Source organism: Schistocerca cancellata, chromosome 1 (genome assembly GCF_023864275.1).
Source record: "Schistocerca cancellata isolate TAMUIC-IGC-003103 chromosome 1, iqSchCanc2.1, whole genome shotgun sequence".
NCBI classification, from domain to species: domain Eukaryota; kingdom Metazoa; phylum Arthropoda; class Insecta; order Orthoptera; family Acrididae; genus Schistocerca; species Schistocerca cancellata.
Window position 1 is genome coordinate 518,901,501 of NC_064626.1, and position 17,514 is coordinate 518,919,014.

The 17,514-nt window shown below is 43.8% G+C and overlaps 1 protein-coding gene across 1 annotated transcript in view; it reads left to right on the plus strand.

Annotated features, from left to right (window-relative positions):
- The first annotated feature begins 9,964 nt into the window (after window positions 1-9,964).
- The window catches only part of LOC126187796 (glucose dehydrogenase [FAD, quinone]-like), a 45,444-nt gene continuing 37,894 nt past the window's right edge, over window positions 9,965-17,514 (plus strand). The window contains exon 1 of the mRNA XM_049929114.1: window positions 9,965-10,300. Within this exon, the coding sequence (XP_049785071.1) occupies window positions 9,965-10,300 (336 nt within the window). The remainder of the gene's footprint in view (window positions 10,301-17,514) is intronic.

A 17,514-nucleotide genomic window follows, 5' to 3' on the forward strand; every position in this document is an offset into this window, starting at 1 on the left:
TTGTTGTGAGGTGCTGTGGACCCAGGCTTCGTATTGACGGACGATAATGCTCGACCTCATAGAGCACGGATGGTTGATGTTTTCTTGGAAACGGAAGATATTGCACGCATGGCACAGCCTGCACGCTCTCCCTATTTGAATTCCATAGAGAATATCTGGGATGCACTAGGGAGACTGCTTGCATCGCGTCAGCATCCACCAAGCACTCTCCTCGACTGCGAGCAGCTCTGCAGGAAGCATGAGCGGTATTGCCTCAACATGAGACTGATGACATCATTCACAGCATTACCCATCGTTGTTAGACCTGCATTGCTACCATAGGGATCACACCCTGAACACATTAACTAGTTGTCAGAATGTGTGTGCAAATCGGTTAAATTGGAAAAAACTAACATTTTTGTCTACCGTTATGCATGTTGCCGTTGTTTACGTTTGGAATTCTTTGCATTGTTTCTACTTTTCTTTCACCTGTTTATATTGATTTGTGCCAAAATAAAAACAACTTTGCAAAATTTCCGTTTGTTGTTTTAATTTTGGACACCAGTGTAAGCACCGGGTAATGCCGGGTTTGTCAGCTAGTTGAGGTATAAAGGTTGTTACATATGTAGTGTCGTGGAATAGTAAAGAGTTGGAAACGTGGAATATTGTCAAAGTTTCGTTGCCTATGCCAAGAGCCAGAGGTAGTAGGTTAGCCAAGAGGTAAGAGAATTGCACATGTATCGGAATGTGTCATCACGCAGGGGAAGTGACCTGGTTACACACAACAGGCGAGAGAGAATTGCTTAGCACGCGGGTTTGTGTTAGACGGAGGCTTTCGTAGAGTGTAAGACAGATAGAGCGTCAGCTGTACTGCATTTCATAACTTCGCGTAAGACTGCCGTAACAACACGTAATTCTGTCACATGAACACCTAAGGGGAGAGTACGACAGATAAATTAGCAGTATAAGTGGAACGAATGAGTTCATTACAAACGAGCATGACGTCAGGACGTCGCTCGTGCTTCCTTTAAATACGCCAGCTTTGATAGCAACAAGGCATTCGCAGTTAGATATATACTGGGTCGCTGCGTAGCGCTCAGCTCGGTGATCGACATGTTAATCTTTATTAAGGAGATGTTGCAGTAAGGGCAGCCCATCCAGCAGCAAACGTGAGGGGACAGTACCAGCTCTGGTCCTCTCGGAGAACCTTCTCGTTCCTTATCTTACCCGACCACCGAATTTTTAACATCCTACTATAGGACCACATCTGAAATGCTTCGTTTCTTTTCTTTTCTAGTTTTCTAACAGTCCATGATTCACTACAATACAGTGCTGTGCATCAAATATACATTCTCAGAAATTTCTCTCTCAGTTTAAGGCCTATGTTTGATAATAGCAGACATCTCTTGTCCATAACGTCCTGTTTGCCTGTGCTAATCCGCTGTTGATGCTCTTCTTGCTTCATCCGTTGTGGGTTATTTTGCTTCCATAGTAGCAAAATTCCTTAACTTTGTCTATTTTGGGGACCACAATATTGATGTTAAGTTTACTGCTAATCTATTTTCTGTTACTTCTAATTAATTTCGACTTTCTTCGTTTCATTCTCTATCCATAGTCCGTTCTCATTGGACTCTTCATTCTGTTTAGCTGATTCTGCGATTCTTCTTTGCTTTCACTGAGCATGGCTATGTTGTCAGAGAATTTTATCATTGATATCCTTTCACGCTGAATTTTAATCCTACTCTTGAAACTCCATTTTATTTTCATCACTGCTTCTTAGGTCTATAAAAGTAAGAGACTATAGGAGGAGGATTGTTTATGCCATTGTTTTTGACAGACTATAATGTCACATGTTAGTAGTGCAGGGGTGTGTTTCTCCATAGCCATAGTTTATTTTTTGTACTGCGGTAACTGCTTAGTCTCGTACTTAAGGCGGAAATTGTGAAAAAAAACAACTAAAATTACACCTAGTTACAATGGGAGGTGAAGTGCTTACAGAAAATACTTAATACTTTGCTGCCAATTGTGTAATTGAGATATGAAACTTGAAAGTAGGATATTAATTATGGTGATATTGGCTACAGTTTTTAGTGGGATAACATCCTCTCACACATAGTTTGCCTAGAGGAGTAGATGGACTAACACTTTCGGCCATTTTGCAGAAGAAGTCATGGTGTCATAAAATTATAGTTATTCAGTAACACACTGTTACGTGGAAGTGTCTTACCTCAAAAATTATGCTAATACTTTCTTTCATTTTTAAGAAATCTGCTGCTGTCGCTGCGTGATGCTTCTCTCACTTCAGTGTACAGAACAAGAATGATGAAGTTCACTCATTTGCTCTAGGAATAAAAAGGGTAGGGGAGAGGGGGAGCTTGATTCTTACTGACCTATAGAGAAAGTGGGGAAAAGAGAGGGTGATCTTGACTGTGCCATACACAATTGCCCAAGTGCATGATGAGGCTGGGACATCCCCAGAGAGCGAGGGATAGAGGTTACTTTGAAGATAACTCGCACAATTGCCTCATCTTCTCACCAGAAGGCTTACCTCGCGGTACACTCATCTAGAACGTGCATTAGATAATTATTCATGACCTGAAGTCATACCCAATGGCTCCCCACATCGTGACGCCACCAGTAAAACTACTTGCTGACGCTCCATGTTTTTTCATCCCGCATTTCGACATCATTGATCAGTATTCCTTGCATCTCAGTCAGAGCAGCATTCCAATTGCAGCTGTTTGTGTTGTGCTGTTAATGGTAGCTTATGCATGAGACAGGAATTCCCTAGTGCAGCTGCTGCTCATTTTCGACCAATTATGTGGGATGACACTGAATGTTGCAGGGAGTCTATTTCTTCTTTCGGATGGCTAGCGAAGATGTGAAGGGCTTATTATGTACAGGGTGCACAATATGGCGATTCACCCTTGTGGTGGTCAGATGTGGTCGACTAGTACGCCTGTTCTCACATTCCCCTGCAATCCAGTATGGACCGTTAGCACATCTGAATGTCCTACAAATTGGAATACTGTACGATTCAATCAACCAGCCAGATATAGTCTCACAATGAGGTTCCTTTTGAACTGTGTCTTGTGCTGATAATGCTGTCTGACACAAGTACGTGATATCTCCCTGTCTTCAAACTGATCTTTCAACATCTAACACTTTTCAAGTCATGTCTTATATAGCTTTTCAGACCTGGTAACAACACCAAACACGAACAATACTGACGCACTCTGGTGGCCATTCCACATGTGACAGAGAATTTGAACACTAATCATTTATGCATCCACCAGTATAATTGTCAAGTTCAAAGACACATTTACACCTGACCATTTCCTCTGGGTGCTTCACTTTTTTATCAGGCAGTATATGTCCAAATTTTTATTTGATAGTTAAATGCCAAAGTGATAGAAAATGGTTCAAATGGCTCTAAGCACTAGGGGACTTAACATCTGAGGTCATCAGTCCCCTAGACTTAGAACTACTTAAACCTAACTGACCTAAGGACATCACACACATCCATGCCTGAGGCAGGATTCGAACCTACGACTTTAGCAGCAGGGCGGTTCCGGACTGAAGCGCCTAGGAACGCTCGATCACAGCGGCCGGCCCCAAAGCGATAGAAGACATTGAAATAGCCACACTAATTGCCAGAACCAGAGTTCATTTTGTCACTGACACAGTAATAGCTCAATGTTTCCCACTTCCATAAAATACATCTTCGTCCCTCCATTGAAATGAAGCAACATTTCATCAGAAGATGACTGTGACCTACTACTGACATTAGTTGTTGTATAACTAAAACTACAGTTATCCGTATTTCTGGCATTTGATCCCAATGTCAAAATGCATCTCTCCAAACAAATTTACGGCAAACAGTATTCTTCGGTGTACAACACAAATTAGATTCTAATGTAAGACCCACATCTGTCGACTAGACACACACACACACACACACACACACACACACACACACACACACACACACAGGACTACACCTATGCACTTAAGTGGAATATACTGTACATACATTACATGTTTGCAAAGAAAGACCTGTCGGTGATAACGCTCAAGTCCCCATGTACATAAATGAAATTTGTGATTTTAAATACACTCCTAGCCATTGAAATTACCATACCATGAGCAACAAACGTCATACTGGCACGAAGTGTGCTACATGATAAGCATTTCACTGCAACTGTACAAAGTAGATAGAAGTGTGCCATCTACACTGATCAGCCAGAACGTTTTGATCACCAACCTACTATTGATATAAACCCATCCAGGCGATAGCAGCATCAGCTAGCAAGGAATGACTGCTAGTCTCACACACACATACACACACACACACACACACACACACACACACACAGTGCTTGTATAATCAGTGAGCATGTTGTCCATGTGTAGAATGGGGGAGGTGTGTGATCTAGCTGAGTGTGACCAAGGCAGACTGAGATGGCGCAGAGGCTCGGCACGAGCATTGCAGAAAGTGTACGACTTCTCGGATGTTTGAGGAGTACCTTGGTGAGTGTCTTCAACAGGTGGCGAAACCATCGTGAAACCACACTCAAAGGTCGTGGAGTGGAGTGGCCAGTCTTCATTACAAATGTCGGATGTTGGAGGCTGGGCAAACTGGTAAAACAGGACAGGAGGCGAACTGTGGCGGAACTAACATCAGACTTTAATGCTGGCACAGTATATCTGAATATGCAGTGCACCGCACTACTCCTAAGAATGGGCCTCCACAGCCAACGACCCGTGCATTGTCCAATGTTAACACCACGACATTGGCAACTACTACTGAAATGGGCATTGGACGTTGGTGCAGTGGTAAAGCATTGCTTGGTCTGGTGAATCTCGATACCTTCTGCATCGTGCCGATGGGACGGCACAAATCTATCGTCTTCCAGGGCACCAGCTTATTGATACATGACTGTAGGACAGATGCAAGCTGGCAGTTGCTCCAGGGCAACATTTACGTGGCATCTATCGATCCAGTGGAGCTCGTGAGAGGCACCATGATGGCCAACGAATACCGTAAATGGGTTGCAGATCACGTACACCCCTTCATGCTGCTGATGTTTCCCGACGTCAGTGTCATTTTTCATGAAGATAATGCGACACATGACAAGGCCAGGAGTGTTATGGAATGTTTCGATGAACACAGTGGGGAGTTCCAGTTGATGTGCTAGTTCTCAAACAGGCTAGACCTGAACCAGATTGAACACATCTGTGATGTGATTGAATGTGGCGTCAGAGCTCATGTCCCATCCCCCCGGAATGTACGAAAATTGGATGACCTGTGTGAGCAGATGTGGTGACAAAACCCTCCAGCGACCTACCCAGGCCTCATTGCTTCCATGTTACGACACTTCGCCGCTGTTACCCATACCAAAGGTGGACCTACTGGCTACTAGATAGGTGGTCATAATGTCCTGGTTGATCAGTGCAGTGAATGAATATTGTTATAGGAATCACACATGTTGTTGCGGGAAGCGATTTGACATTTGGTAAATAATAAGATCTCGTGTTGTAGTATTTTTATTTTTATTTATTTTATTTGCTCAATGATCAGTTTTAACAGAGTCTACCTGTCATCTTCGGATCTACAATGTACCAGGCGAAAGACGTTACTATGACAATCAGCATGCCATTACAACCAGTATAAACATGAAATTACAATACAATACCCAGATATCACAATATTTTCTACATACCTTCTGGAAGTAATGTTACTGTGTGTGAATTGCACAAACGTAACGAGAGTACACACCACTTATAAAACAAAGGGGCCACATTGGCTTGTTAGATACGTGAAACAAAGTAAATAAATAGTCCATAGCACCAACAATGTGTCGTGGAGAGGCGGCAGTACACGCTTGGTGAACAGCTGGCATAAGTGAGCCATTCACCGATAGTTAAATGTTCTTTGAAATTCACTGTCCTAATCGTTAAATACAATGACATAGGAATGATTATTATATAACGGAAAACGTTTCTTCCAGTCTAAGCGAAAACAACCACAAACATTTAAATAATACCCCAATACAGAGCAAAAGCTGTCAGTCCAAACCTGAATCACTGAAACACTTAGCCTACAGTACTATGTTTATACCTTGTTTGTAAATGTAGATAAATTAACATGTTAAAAGTGAGAATACATACAGATATTATCCCTATACCTACAGATTCATCCACATGAATATAACGACGTTTGTCATGCACACATTCAAAGTGTAATGTCAGAAGCAGTTGGCTAAGAAGAATATCTTAACATTACGCCTACAACATGCCATTATACACTTTGCATAAAGGAATGGATAAAAAAAATTATTCACATATTCCTGGAAAAATTAAATTAACAGCGAAAAACTTTACAATATGCTCCAAAACTGTCAGCTGTTAGTGTGAAGTACCTGCAGATAGTATATGAAACGGCTGTTTTGTGATATGTGCCCGATCAAATGTGAAAAGAACACACTTAGATAATAATATAAAAGGTAGGCTGCAACTTTTCATACAACAGTTTTATAGGCATTATACACACACATACTTATAATTATTAGGTGTAGGGCAGCAACTTGGATTATCAGAGGAAACAAAATAGAGATGTACTCTCTTCAGAAAATCAGATCTAGGGTTTATCCCCTTGGATGAAAGCAGCTGCCAGGTGACGTCAGCCTGGCTATACCAGACTTGAAAAACCATTATGATGTACTATACATTAAAGTACAACAGTAAACAGTAGTAATAAAAAAGAAAATGCATCCTGACATGCCAGCACATTGGAGTACATCACTGAGTAGCTAGTGGATACCACAATAGAAAAATGCGCCTATAATCACTTATCCACCATTGGATAACATGCTGCTAGAATAAATGAGAAGAGTATTCACGTGACATTTTACTAACAATACATTATAGAAAACTGACAGTATAATAAAAAGGTTGACTCTGTGTCACAATAAGATTATATCAAAGTATCAGTAACAGTGCATGGACCACATCTAGTAATTACAACTGTAAGATGCCTATGTTTAGAAGATAGTATATACTTAGGTGACAAAAATCGTAAGATAGCGATATGCACATGTGCAGATGGCGGTAGTATCGCGTACACAAGGTACAAAAGGACAGTGCATTGGCAGAACAGTAAATTTTACTCATGCAATTCACGTGAAAAAGTTTCTGAAGGGATTATGGCCGTACGACAGGAATTAACAGATGTTGAACATGGAATAGTAGTTGGAGCTAGACGCATAGGACATTCCATTTCGGAAATCGTTAGGCAATTCAACATCCTGAGATCCACAATGTCAAGAGTGTGCCGAGAAAATCAAACTTCAGGCATTACATCTCACTGCAGACAACACAGTGACAAACGGCCTTCACTTAACGACCGAGAGCAGCGGTGTTTGTGTAGAGTTGTCAGTGCCAAAACAGAAGAAACACTACGTGAAATGACTGCAGAAATCAGTGTCGATGTATGGCGAACATATCGGTTGGGAGAGTGCGGCGAAATTTGACATTAATAGGCTAGGGCAGCAGACAACCAGCCCAAGTGCCTTTGCTAACAGAACGATATTCCCGCAAGATCTCTCATGGGCTCATGAGCATATTGGATGGACTCTAGATGATTGGAAAACCGTGGCCTGGTCAGATGGGTCCCAGTTTCATTTGGTAAGAACTGATGGTAGGGTTCGAGCGTGGTGCAGACCCCAGGAAAACATGGACCCCAGTTATCAATAAGGCACTGTGCAAGTTGACGGTGGCTCCTTAATGGTGTGGGCTGTGTTTACATGGAATGGACTGGGTCCTCTGATCCCACTGAACCAATCACTGACTGGAAATGGTTATATTCGGCTACCTGGAGATTATTTGCAGCCATTCATTGACTTCATATTCCCGAACAACAATGGATTTTTGTTGGTTGACAATGCGCCGTATCAGTGGGCCGCAATTGTTTGAAATTGGTTTGAAGAACATTCTGGACCATTCGAGCGAATGATTTGGCCATCCATCGAAAATTTATGGGACATAACCGAGGGATCAATTCGTGCACAAAATCCTGCACCAGCAACACTTCCACATTTATGGACGTCTATAGAGAGGCAGCACGGCTCAATATATTTAGCAGGGGACTTCCAACAACTTGTCAGTCCCTGCCATGTCGAACTGCTGCACTACCCCAGGAATATGGAGATCTGGCTCAATATTACAAGTATCCCATGAAATTTGTCACCTCAGTGTACAAAGTAAAGAAGTTGCATAGACATTTACATATATTACACTCCTGGAAATTGAAATAAGAACACCGTGAATTCATTGTCCCAGGAAGGGGAAACTTTATTGACACATTCCTGGGGTCAGATACATCACATGATCACACTGACAGAACCACAGGCACATAGACACAGGCAACAGAGCATGCACAATGTCGGCACTAGTACAGTGTATATCCACCTTTCGCAGCAATGCAGGCTGCTATTCTCCCATGGAGACGATCGTAGAGATGCTGGATGTAGTCCTGTGGAACGGCTTGCCATGCCATTTCCACCTGGCGCCTCAGTTGGACCAGCGTTCGTGCTGGACGTGCAGACCGCGTGAGACGACGCTTCATCCAGTCCCAAACATGCTCAATGGGGGACAGATCCGGAGATCTTGCTGGCCAGGGTAGTTGACTTACACCTTCTAGAGCACGTTGGGTGGCATGGGATACATGCGGACGTGCATTGTCCTGTTGGAACAGCAAGTTCCCTTGCCGGTCTAGGAATGGTAGAACGATGGGTTCGATGACGGTTTGGATGTACCGTGCACTATTCAGTGTCCCCTCGACGATCACCAGTGGTGTACGGCCAGTGTAGGCGATCGCTCCCCACACCATGATGCCGGGTGTTGGCCCTGTGTGCCTCGGTCGTATGCAGTCCTGATTGTGGCGCTCACCTGCACGGCTCCAAACACGCATATGACCATCATGGGCACCAAGGCAGAAGCGACTCTCATCGCTGAAGACGACACGTCTCCATTCGTCCCTCCATTCACGCCTGTCGCGACACCACTGGAGGCGGGCTGCACGATGTTGGGGCGTGAGCGGAAGACGGCCTAACGGTGTGCGGGACCGTAGCCCAGCTTCATGGAGACGGTTGCGAATGGTCCTCGCCGATACCCCAGGAGCAACAGTGTCCCTAATTTGCTGGGAAGTGGCGGTGCGGTCCCCTACGGCACTGCGTAGGATCCTACGGTCTTGGCGTGCATCCGTGCGTCGCTGCGGTCCGGTCCCAGGTCGACGGGCACGTGCACCTTCCGCCGACCACTGGCGACAACATCGATGTACTGTGGAGACCTCACGCCCCACGTGTTGAGCAATTCGGCGGTACGTCCACCCGGCCTCCCGCATGCCCACTATACGCCCTCGCTCAAAGTCCGTCAACTGCACGTACGGTTCACGTCCACGCTGTCGCGGCATGCTACCAGTGTTAAAGACTGCGATGGAGCTCCGTATGCCACGGCAAACTGGCTGACACTGACGGCGGCGGTGCACAAATGCTGCGCAGCTAGCGCCATTCGACGGCCAACACCGCGGTTCCTGGTGTGTCCGCTGTGCCGTGCGTGTGATCATTGCTTGTACAGCCCTCTCGCAGTGTCCGGAGCAAGTATGGTGGGTCTGACACACCAGTGTCAATGTGTTCTTATTTCCATTTCCAGGAGTGTATTTTATTAAACATTATGAAAACAGGATTATTTAGGACTATCAGATATAAGTAATGTCTCATAACACTTTAAATTTGTACGTGATATTTATGTCCCGTTTAAAATTTTTGGTCGATTTACGGAGAGCAATGAACACCTTGCAGTACGTGATGCTGACCACTTTCAAGTCAATGTCTATTCAAGGGATTAAGTAGAAAAAGGAATCTGTTGTTGTAATTGGTAATTGAGTTCCTGGTTTCGGTATGCAGGCAACCGGGTACGGATCCAGATGCAGTGGACAGCACCCGCGCCAACCCCGCAGTGGGTGCAAGAGGCGGACACGTGCACCCTGGGCGGCACCGCTGGCGCGCTTTTCTCACAGTTGTTGGCAACACTGGCACACGCTCAGTGCCTGCTGTCAGATCGCAGTGCCTACCCACCGGACACAGCGCATCCGCTACCAGAGTATGACTTCGTGGTGGTCGGCGCCGGGTCCGCTGGGTCTGCAGTGGCCGCCCGCCTCTCGGAGAACCCTGCCTGGAGGGTACTGCTCCTCGAAGCTGGTGGTGACCCGCCGCCTACCTCAGATGTGCCCGCACTCACAGCGACACTTCAAAGGACTGAGGTGTGTGACTGCCAGACCACAGCTAGTATCACAACAAACACCACCTGGCAACTATGTGCCTCGGGCTATCTACCCCACACCACTCACTCTTGCACAAGTCAATCCATCTCCACTCCGAAGGTCACTGGTGTGGTGGAACTCAACTCAGGTAGCCAATTCGAATCCTGGTGATGGAAGAGTTTCACTGCCAGTATTTTGAGGGTGAGTGAAGAAAAAGTGGTGACATAAAGCTTCAGATCGCCAGTGTTCTCAGGTACAGCCTGGTTAAATTACAAATGTCTCGCACTGTATTTTGGAGTGAGCATAAGTGACACAGCTGCTGGTGAATCGTCCTCCAGATGGGAACATTAATCTCTGTGGCCCATTTGGTGCTACTGGAGAGAAATAAGCTGCATGCAAGCAACAGGTTTCATCCTCTCCCATCTCTCATCGCCAAACAACACAAACATTACGCCACACATCTCCTAGCATACAATTCCATACAGCTGTTTCTTTCTTTTCGTTGGTTATTAACAAGTGCAGCAGTCTCAGATGGCAGGCATCAAATATCGTCGGAAAATGTACGAGATGCTCTCTGTGAACATTTTTTTTGACCAGTTAGTTCAGGAGCCCATTCGAAGTGTAAATGGTTGAGAAAATCCTGAGCAAATAGAGAACATTGTGACGGATATAGGGATAAGTGACCACAAAGCCGTTATAGCGAAACTGAATACTGCAAAACCCAAACCCACCAAAAATAAATGCAAAATATGTCTACTTAAAAAAGCAGATAACACCTCGTCCTATGTGAGCAGTCTGATGTGAATGCTGTGCAGTGTGGGATCATGCGAGTAGGTGCCTGATACAATGAGAAGCAGTATGATGCGGCTACTCTGTTATACAGGCACAACCCAGATGCATGGTGTCAGATACCAATAGACAGGACCAAATAGTTTTCTGGTATGAGGCAAAGATACATCAATTGCTGGAGTTAGTTTTTCAGCATAGAGTCTTCTTCTCCTTTAAAAATCTAAAAATCTCTTATTTGGGTTTTCCGTGTTTTCTTCAGTATGTTAAACTTCTCAGTCGATTCTGGGAGATTTTGATTTTTTTTCTATCTTATAGTTTGACATCACAGCCTGATGAAGTACTGTTTTTCGATATTTTTCAGATTTATTGTGATGCTTAATATCTAAGTAGGCTGTCGCATAACATTTAAAGAGTTCCTTGGCAATCTGAAAAATATGATCGCCTAATACTTTACATTTGTTTCAGTTTGGGTGATGCACTGTTTCATATGAAATGCAGCTAACATATCTAAACTGCTTTTAAAGGTGAAAGGAGAGACATACACTAATCAGCCAGAACATTATGACCACCTACATAAGAGCCGGTATGTCCGCCTTTCGCACGGATAACAATGGCGATGCCTCATGGCATGGAAGCAGTGAGGCCTTGGTGGATCGTTGAAGGGACTTGGCACCACATCTGCACACACAGGTCATCCAATTTCCGTAAATTCCGAGGAGGAGGGCGATGAGCTCTGATGCCACGTTCAGTCACGTCCCAGATGTGTTCAATCGGATTCAGATATGGTGAGTCGGAGGGTCAGCACATCAACTGGAACCTGCCACTGTGTTCCTCGGATCACTCCATCACGCTGTGGCACATTATCGTGTTAAAAAAGCCACTGCTATCGGGATTCATGATTGTCATGAAGGGGTGTACGTGATCTGCAACCTATGTACGGTACCTCTTCTCGATCATGGTGCCTTGCACGAGCTCCACTGGACTCAACGGACGGCCTTGTGAATATTTCCCAGAGCATAATGGAGCCACTGCCAGCTTGTATACATCCCACAGTACAGGTATCAAGAAGCTGTTCCCTTGGAAGACGACGGATTCGCGCCCTCCCATCGGCATGATGAAGGAGGTACCTGGATTCATTACACCACGCAAAGCTCAACCACTGCGCCAACGTCCAGTGTCGATGGTCACGTGCCCAGTATAGTCGTAGTTGCCCATGTTGTGGTGTTAACATTGGCACACGCATGTGTCGTCGGCTGCGGAGGCCCTGTTTAGAACTGTTAGTGCACTGCGTTATCAGACATTCTTTTACTCTGCCCAGCATTAAAGTCGGATGTTAGTTCCGCTGCTGTTCACAGCGTATACTGTTTTATCAGTTTGCCCAGCTTACGACATCCGACATCTGTAATGGGGAGTGGCCGCCCGACTCCACGACGTATGGACGTGCTTTCACTTGGTATCGCCATGAGTTGAAGACACTCACCATTCACTCTCTCGAACACCTGACAAATCCTGCAGTTTCTGGAATGTTCGTGCCGAACCTCTGGCCCATAACAGTCTGTTTTCAGTCAAACTCAGATGGATTGCGCACCTTCCCCATACTACACACAGACAGCACATTCGCAGTTAATACATGCACTGTGCGTGTGTATGTCATTCCACTCAGACAGACTGTGCACTTTCCCCTTTCTACCCACAGACAGCACATTCACTGATAATACATGTACTGTGAGTGTGTCTGTCATTCCTCGTCAGGTGCTGCTGCTATCGCCTGAGCGGGTTTACACAGATCGTAAGTTGGTGGTCATAATGTTCTGGCTGATCAGTGTGTATTACTGTAGGCTAGGGAAAACAGAAGTTGGAGAATATTATTTGAGCGCGCTGGTGCCGAGCGCGCTGCCTGAGCAGCTCAGTCGTGAACAGTTCGTAGAAACGACGGCTGTACAGTCAGCACAATGCATTAATTACGGACACGAGAAAGATATTTTTAGTGGAAAACTCGTATCTTACATATCAGATAATGAAGAAACATTGTCAGTGACGAAGGAGTGAAACTAATATTGTGTATTTGGAAAGCCATATTCAAGGATAAATTCATCATTTGTATGAAGAACTGAAATCGCTATCAAATAGTCGGTTCGAATGTTCGTTACTGTGTTTGATTATTTCATGGACGCTATAAAATCTGCTCTGCTATTGAATTCAAACAATACAGTTTCGCCAACTCGCTCTTACTTTCAGAATTTAAAAACTGCGATTTCCACATTTGTTGAAGAACTTTGTAAAAGTATGTGGACAATATTGTTAAGAAAGTAAATGTCTGAGCCGACAGAAGATGACTTTAAAATAGTAGCACAATATAACTGTCTTGGAAGCAAACCTTGTTCCATGTATTACTGCTATAAATCCTTCTATTCTATCGGTGTATTAGCCCTCACTGATGGGAATTGTAGGTTCGTTATGATGAATGTAGGCTCCCACGGCACAGATAACGACACAGGAGGTTTTGATTAATGCCCCCTCCGATATGCAATTGAAATGGAAAATTACAAATAGCTGAAGTTTTTTTTTTCTTTTCTTTTTTTTTTGCCACGATCGAGTATCAAGTGTTCGTACTGTTTCATAGTGGACGCAGCAGTTTCTCTGCAAGAATATTTAAAGAAGGCTTTTCAAGAAAGTCTGTTTGTTTTCTGGAGCGAGAATGGTCGTAGAATGTTCATTAGATTATATTACCTAAATTTAGAATTTTGCAAACAACTATTTAAACCAGTGTAGAAAATGCAGTACATACTGTAAAGGCTACAACTTTATTACACAACAACATCCGTGAAATCGAATTAATAAATAAGGCTGAAGTTCCGTTTTTCCGGTACTTATACCAAGATATACCAAAAACAGTACAAGACAATTTACAAAAGAGATATAATGCTTCATTGCGAGCAGATATGTAAGTGAAGGAAAAATTAAAACTGCATTTTGAATAAAGGCCTATACAAATAACGTAAATCACGTTACTTCATAAATGGATTATAAGTACTTATTTGTTCTACCTGTTACTTTGGAACGCGAGTGAAAATTTAAAATTGTATTTTGAATAAATTTCTGTATCAAGTACGCAAACAATACTACTTAATAATTGCGTATTATGTGCTTACTTGTAATAATAATTATTTTGGTAACTTCCTCCCATTCAAAGTAAAAACTTGTCATTATAATTTTTATTTATCTTCCCGCAATACGATGTCTAATTAAAAAATTCCGGACCTTCGTCTACAAAATTTTTCTACTTATTGTGCACAGTCGCCTTCGAAATACTCTCCCCCACAATTCGTACACCGCTCCCAACGCCGTTTCCACTTCCGGAACCAGTCTTGGCATGCGTCCAACTGGATCGCACGAAACGCCGTCAGCGAATTTTCTTTATGTCGTCTGTCGTTGCAAATCTTCGTCCTTTCAAGGGGTTTTCAACTTTTTCCAAAGTCTGCAGGGGCCATGTATGGAGAGTACGGAGGATGAGACAGAGCAGTGATTTCATATTTTGTGCAATAGTCACGCACCAACGGGAATGTATACGTGGGTGCGTTATCGTTATGTAAGAGCTACGAAGTGTCTCGCCACATTTCAGGCCGTTTCCTCCTCACACTTTCTCGCAGGCGTCGAAACACGTCCCAGTACTACCAACGATTAACAGTTTATGGCTGTGGCATTAATTCATTATGAACTAATACTTGGAATTCAAAGGAAACTATTGTCATGACTTTGACCTGACCTGATGAGCCTTTTTTTTTGTCTTGGAGAACCTTTACTGACCGAATTTGAGAATTGAATCTCAACATCATAACAGTAAACCCACGTCTCATCACCAGTTATGATTTTCTTATGGAACATCTCGTTCTCATCTGCGCTATCCAAAACCTCTTCACAGATAGCGAGGCGAAGATCTTCCTGGCCTTGACTCATGAGCCGTAGGACGAACTTGGCAGCAACATGATGCATTCCAAAATGATGTGTTAGGATTTCATGACATGATACAACTGAAATGGTACATACTTTCGCAACAGGCAGTTGGCCTAAGGCCAATCAGCGCGTTCTTCCAATGTATTAATTTTGACCCCTCAAAAGACCTGTTAATCATTGTTCTGCTAAGAAATACCTTTTTGTAAAACATTGTAAAGTATTTCCATGTTTACTGATGAAACTGTTTTATACAGTGTAACGATGAAAATTGTAGTTGTAAGTAAAATAAAATGCAGCGTGTACCACATTTATCCACCGCCGCCTAGCGGTTTAATCCACTTGGTTTCCAAGCATTGCTGAGATTGTAGCCGCAATCTCGGTTGATAAGATCTTCCCTGGTGCGAATTTCGATAGCCTCCCTTATAACGCTGTCCCAATATTTAGAGGTCTGAGTCAGGATCTTGGTACGCTCATATCTTGGTGGCTATCGAAATTCGCACCAGGGAAGATCTTATCAACCGAGATTGCGGCTACAATCTCAGCAAGGCTTGGGACCGGGCACTGAATGTAATTAAGAAGACTCTCAGCAAGAAGTACGAACTGGCGACCAGGGCGGACGTAGCAAGCACATCGACGCTGCGACAGATTCCGGCGCCCACGTCTTCGCGACCGCCGGCGCGCGGGCGCGGACGGCTAAGAAAGCGGCCCTCGGAGGGAGGGGATTTAAATCCTCCGCCCGCCCTCATGGGCAATAAGCACGCCATAGAACAGCCCGCCCTTCTCCCTCAGAGAAGGGAACGAAAAGTTAAAAAAAAAAAAAAAAAAAAACCTCGGGAGCTTGGTTCGTCAGCGCACCTGACGATGGCGACATGTCTGATCGCCGAAATATTGTGCCCGTTGGACACTATGAGCCGGCAGTATACCCGTGGACTGTTAGAGCCTCAAATACGCCTGGAGAAACTGAAGAATCACAATACTTTTCTTATTTCAATTATCGAGACTTTATTCTTCTCCACACTATTTTTGAGCAGAACCAACTGTGACTGCGGAAACATGGAATAAATTTCACTTATCGGATTACTGGAAAAATCTGAAATTATTTTTGGTGGCCAGTCTTCGGCGTCAAAAATTGTTTGAATGGAATACAGAGCTTAAGAAGTCTCTTAACTGCCGCCACCTTTTATTTCAAAGTGAGACAGAAGGACATGATGTTGACATCAACATATAAGCAGAACTCTTTCGGCTTCTCTGCCCTTACATGTATATTGAAACATAATTGAATATTTTCTTGACGATTATTTCAATGTCGTCATTAAGACTCCAGCAGCGCTTGATACGGTATTGTGGAGAAAATTGGCAGGGCATCCAATTCTTTCTACATTTTTTTCTTAGTTCTTTAATTTGATGAAACATATTCTGCTGGCAGCTTCGATGAAGCCCTCCGAAATTGGTACCGGCACTGTCTCCACAAAAAGCGATTAATTTAAATGGAATTTGCAGTGCCTTGACAAGACTTTTCAATTGTCTCCGATGTTTCGTTATTCAGCAAATCAAACTTCAACAGCTTCTGTTGGATTCCGTCAGCTTCACTAAAGTATTGAACAACTAAAGGGAACAACTTTTCTGCTTTGTGCTTCGATGCGTCGGTGCCTATGCCTAAAATGAAACTTCTTGCAATAGTTTTATGCACTCGGACATGGATTGTCAGCAATTGATGTAGCTTTGGTCCTGGCTGTAGACTGCTTTGCGGCGACTTTGGAGTCAGGATACACTGCGGCATTCAGTTTTACGGTAGTCAAGAGAACTGAAGGGTTTGTGATGTTTGACAACTTTATAAGCTGTTGTTAGTTCTGCAGCAGCAGCGAGTAATTCCTGGGTACCTTCTTTAATCATGAATGTAGAAATAGGCTTCGATGTCGATGTTACCGCGAATCTATTTGTACGATCCTTCATAGAAATGTTGTGTCTAACACCTGCCTTAAAAAAAATTGGAAATTTGTGGTAAGTTTCTACGGGACCAAACCGCTGAGGTCATCGGTCCCTAGGCTTACACACTATTTGGTCTAACTTAAACTAACTTACGCTAAGGACAAAACACACACCAATGCCCGAGGGAGGACTCGAAACCTCCGTCGGGGGGAGCCGCGCGAACCGTGACAAGGCTCCCATGACCGCACGGTACATCTTCCTTATCTCCGTGGGTTACTGAGATGAAACAGCTACAAATCTCACACAACGCTTCATGATCTATACGTCCTTTACTGAGAAAAGACCACTCTTTTGTGTAATCGTCCGAAAAATGACAGTTTCTCTTTTCATCCTTAGGCATTTTCGTAAGCTATGATAGGATAACTTTATTAGACGGTAAACAGTCGACAATAACACTTCAGTCGTCGAAGTACGCGTCACTATACACTTCACGCCCTATATACCCACAGTAAACACTTCAAACATTACTAACTTGCGCTCGT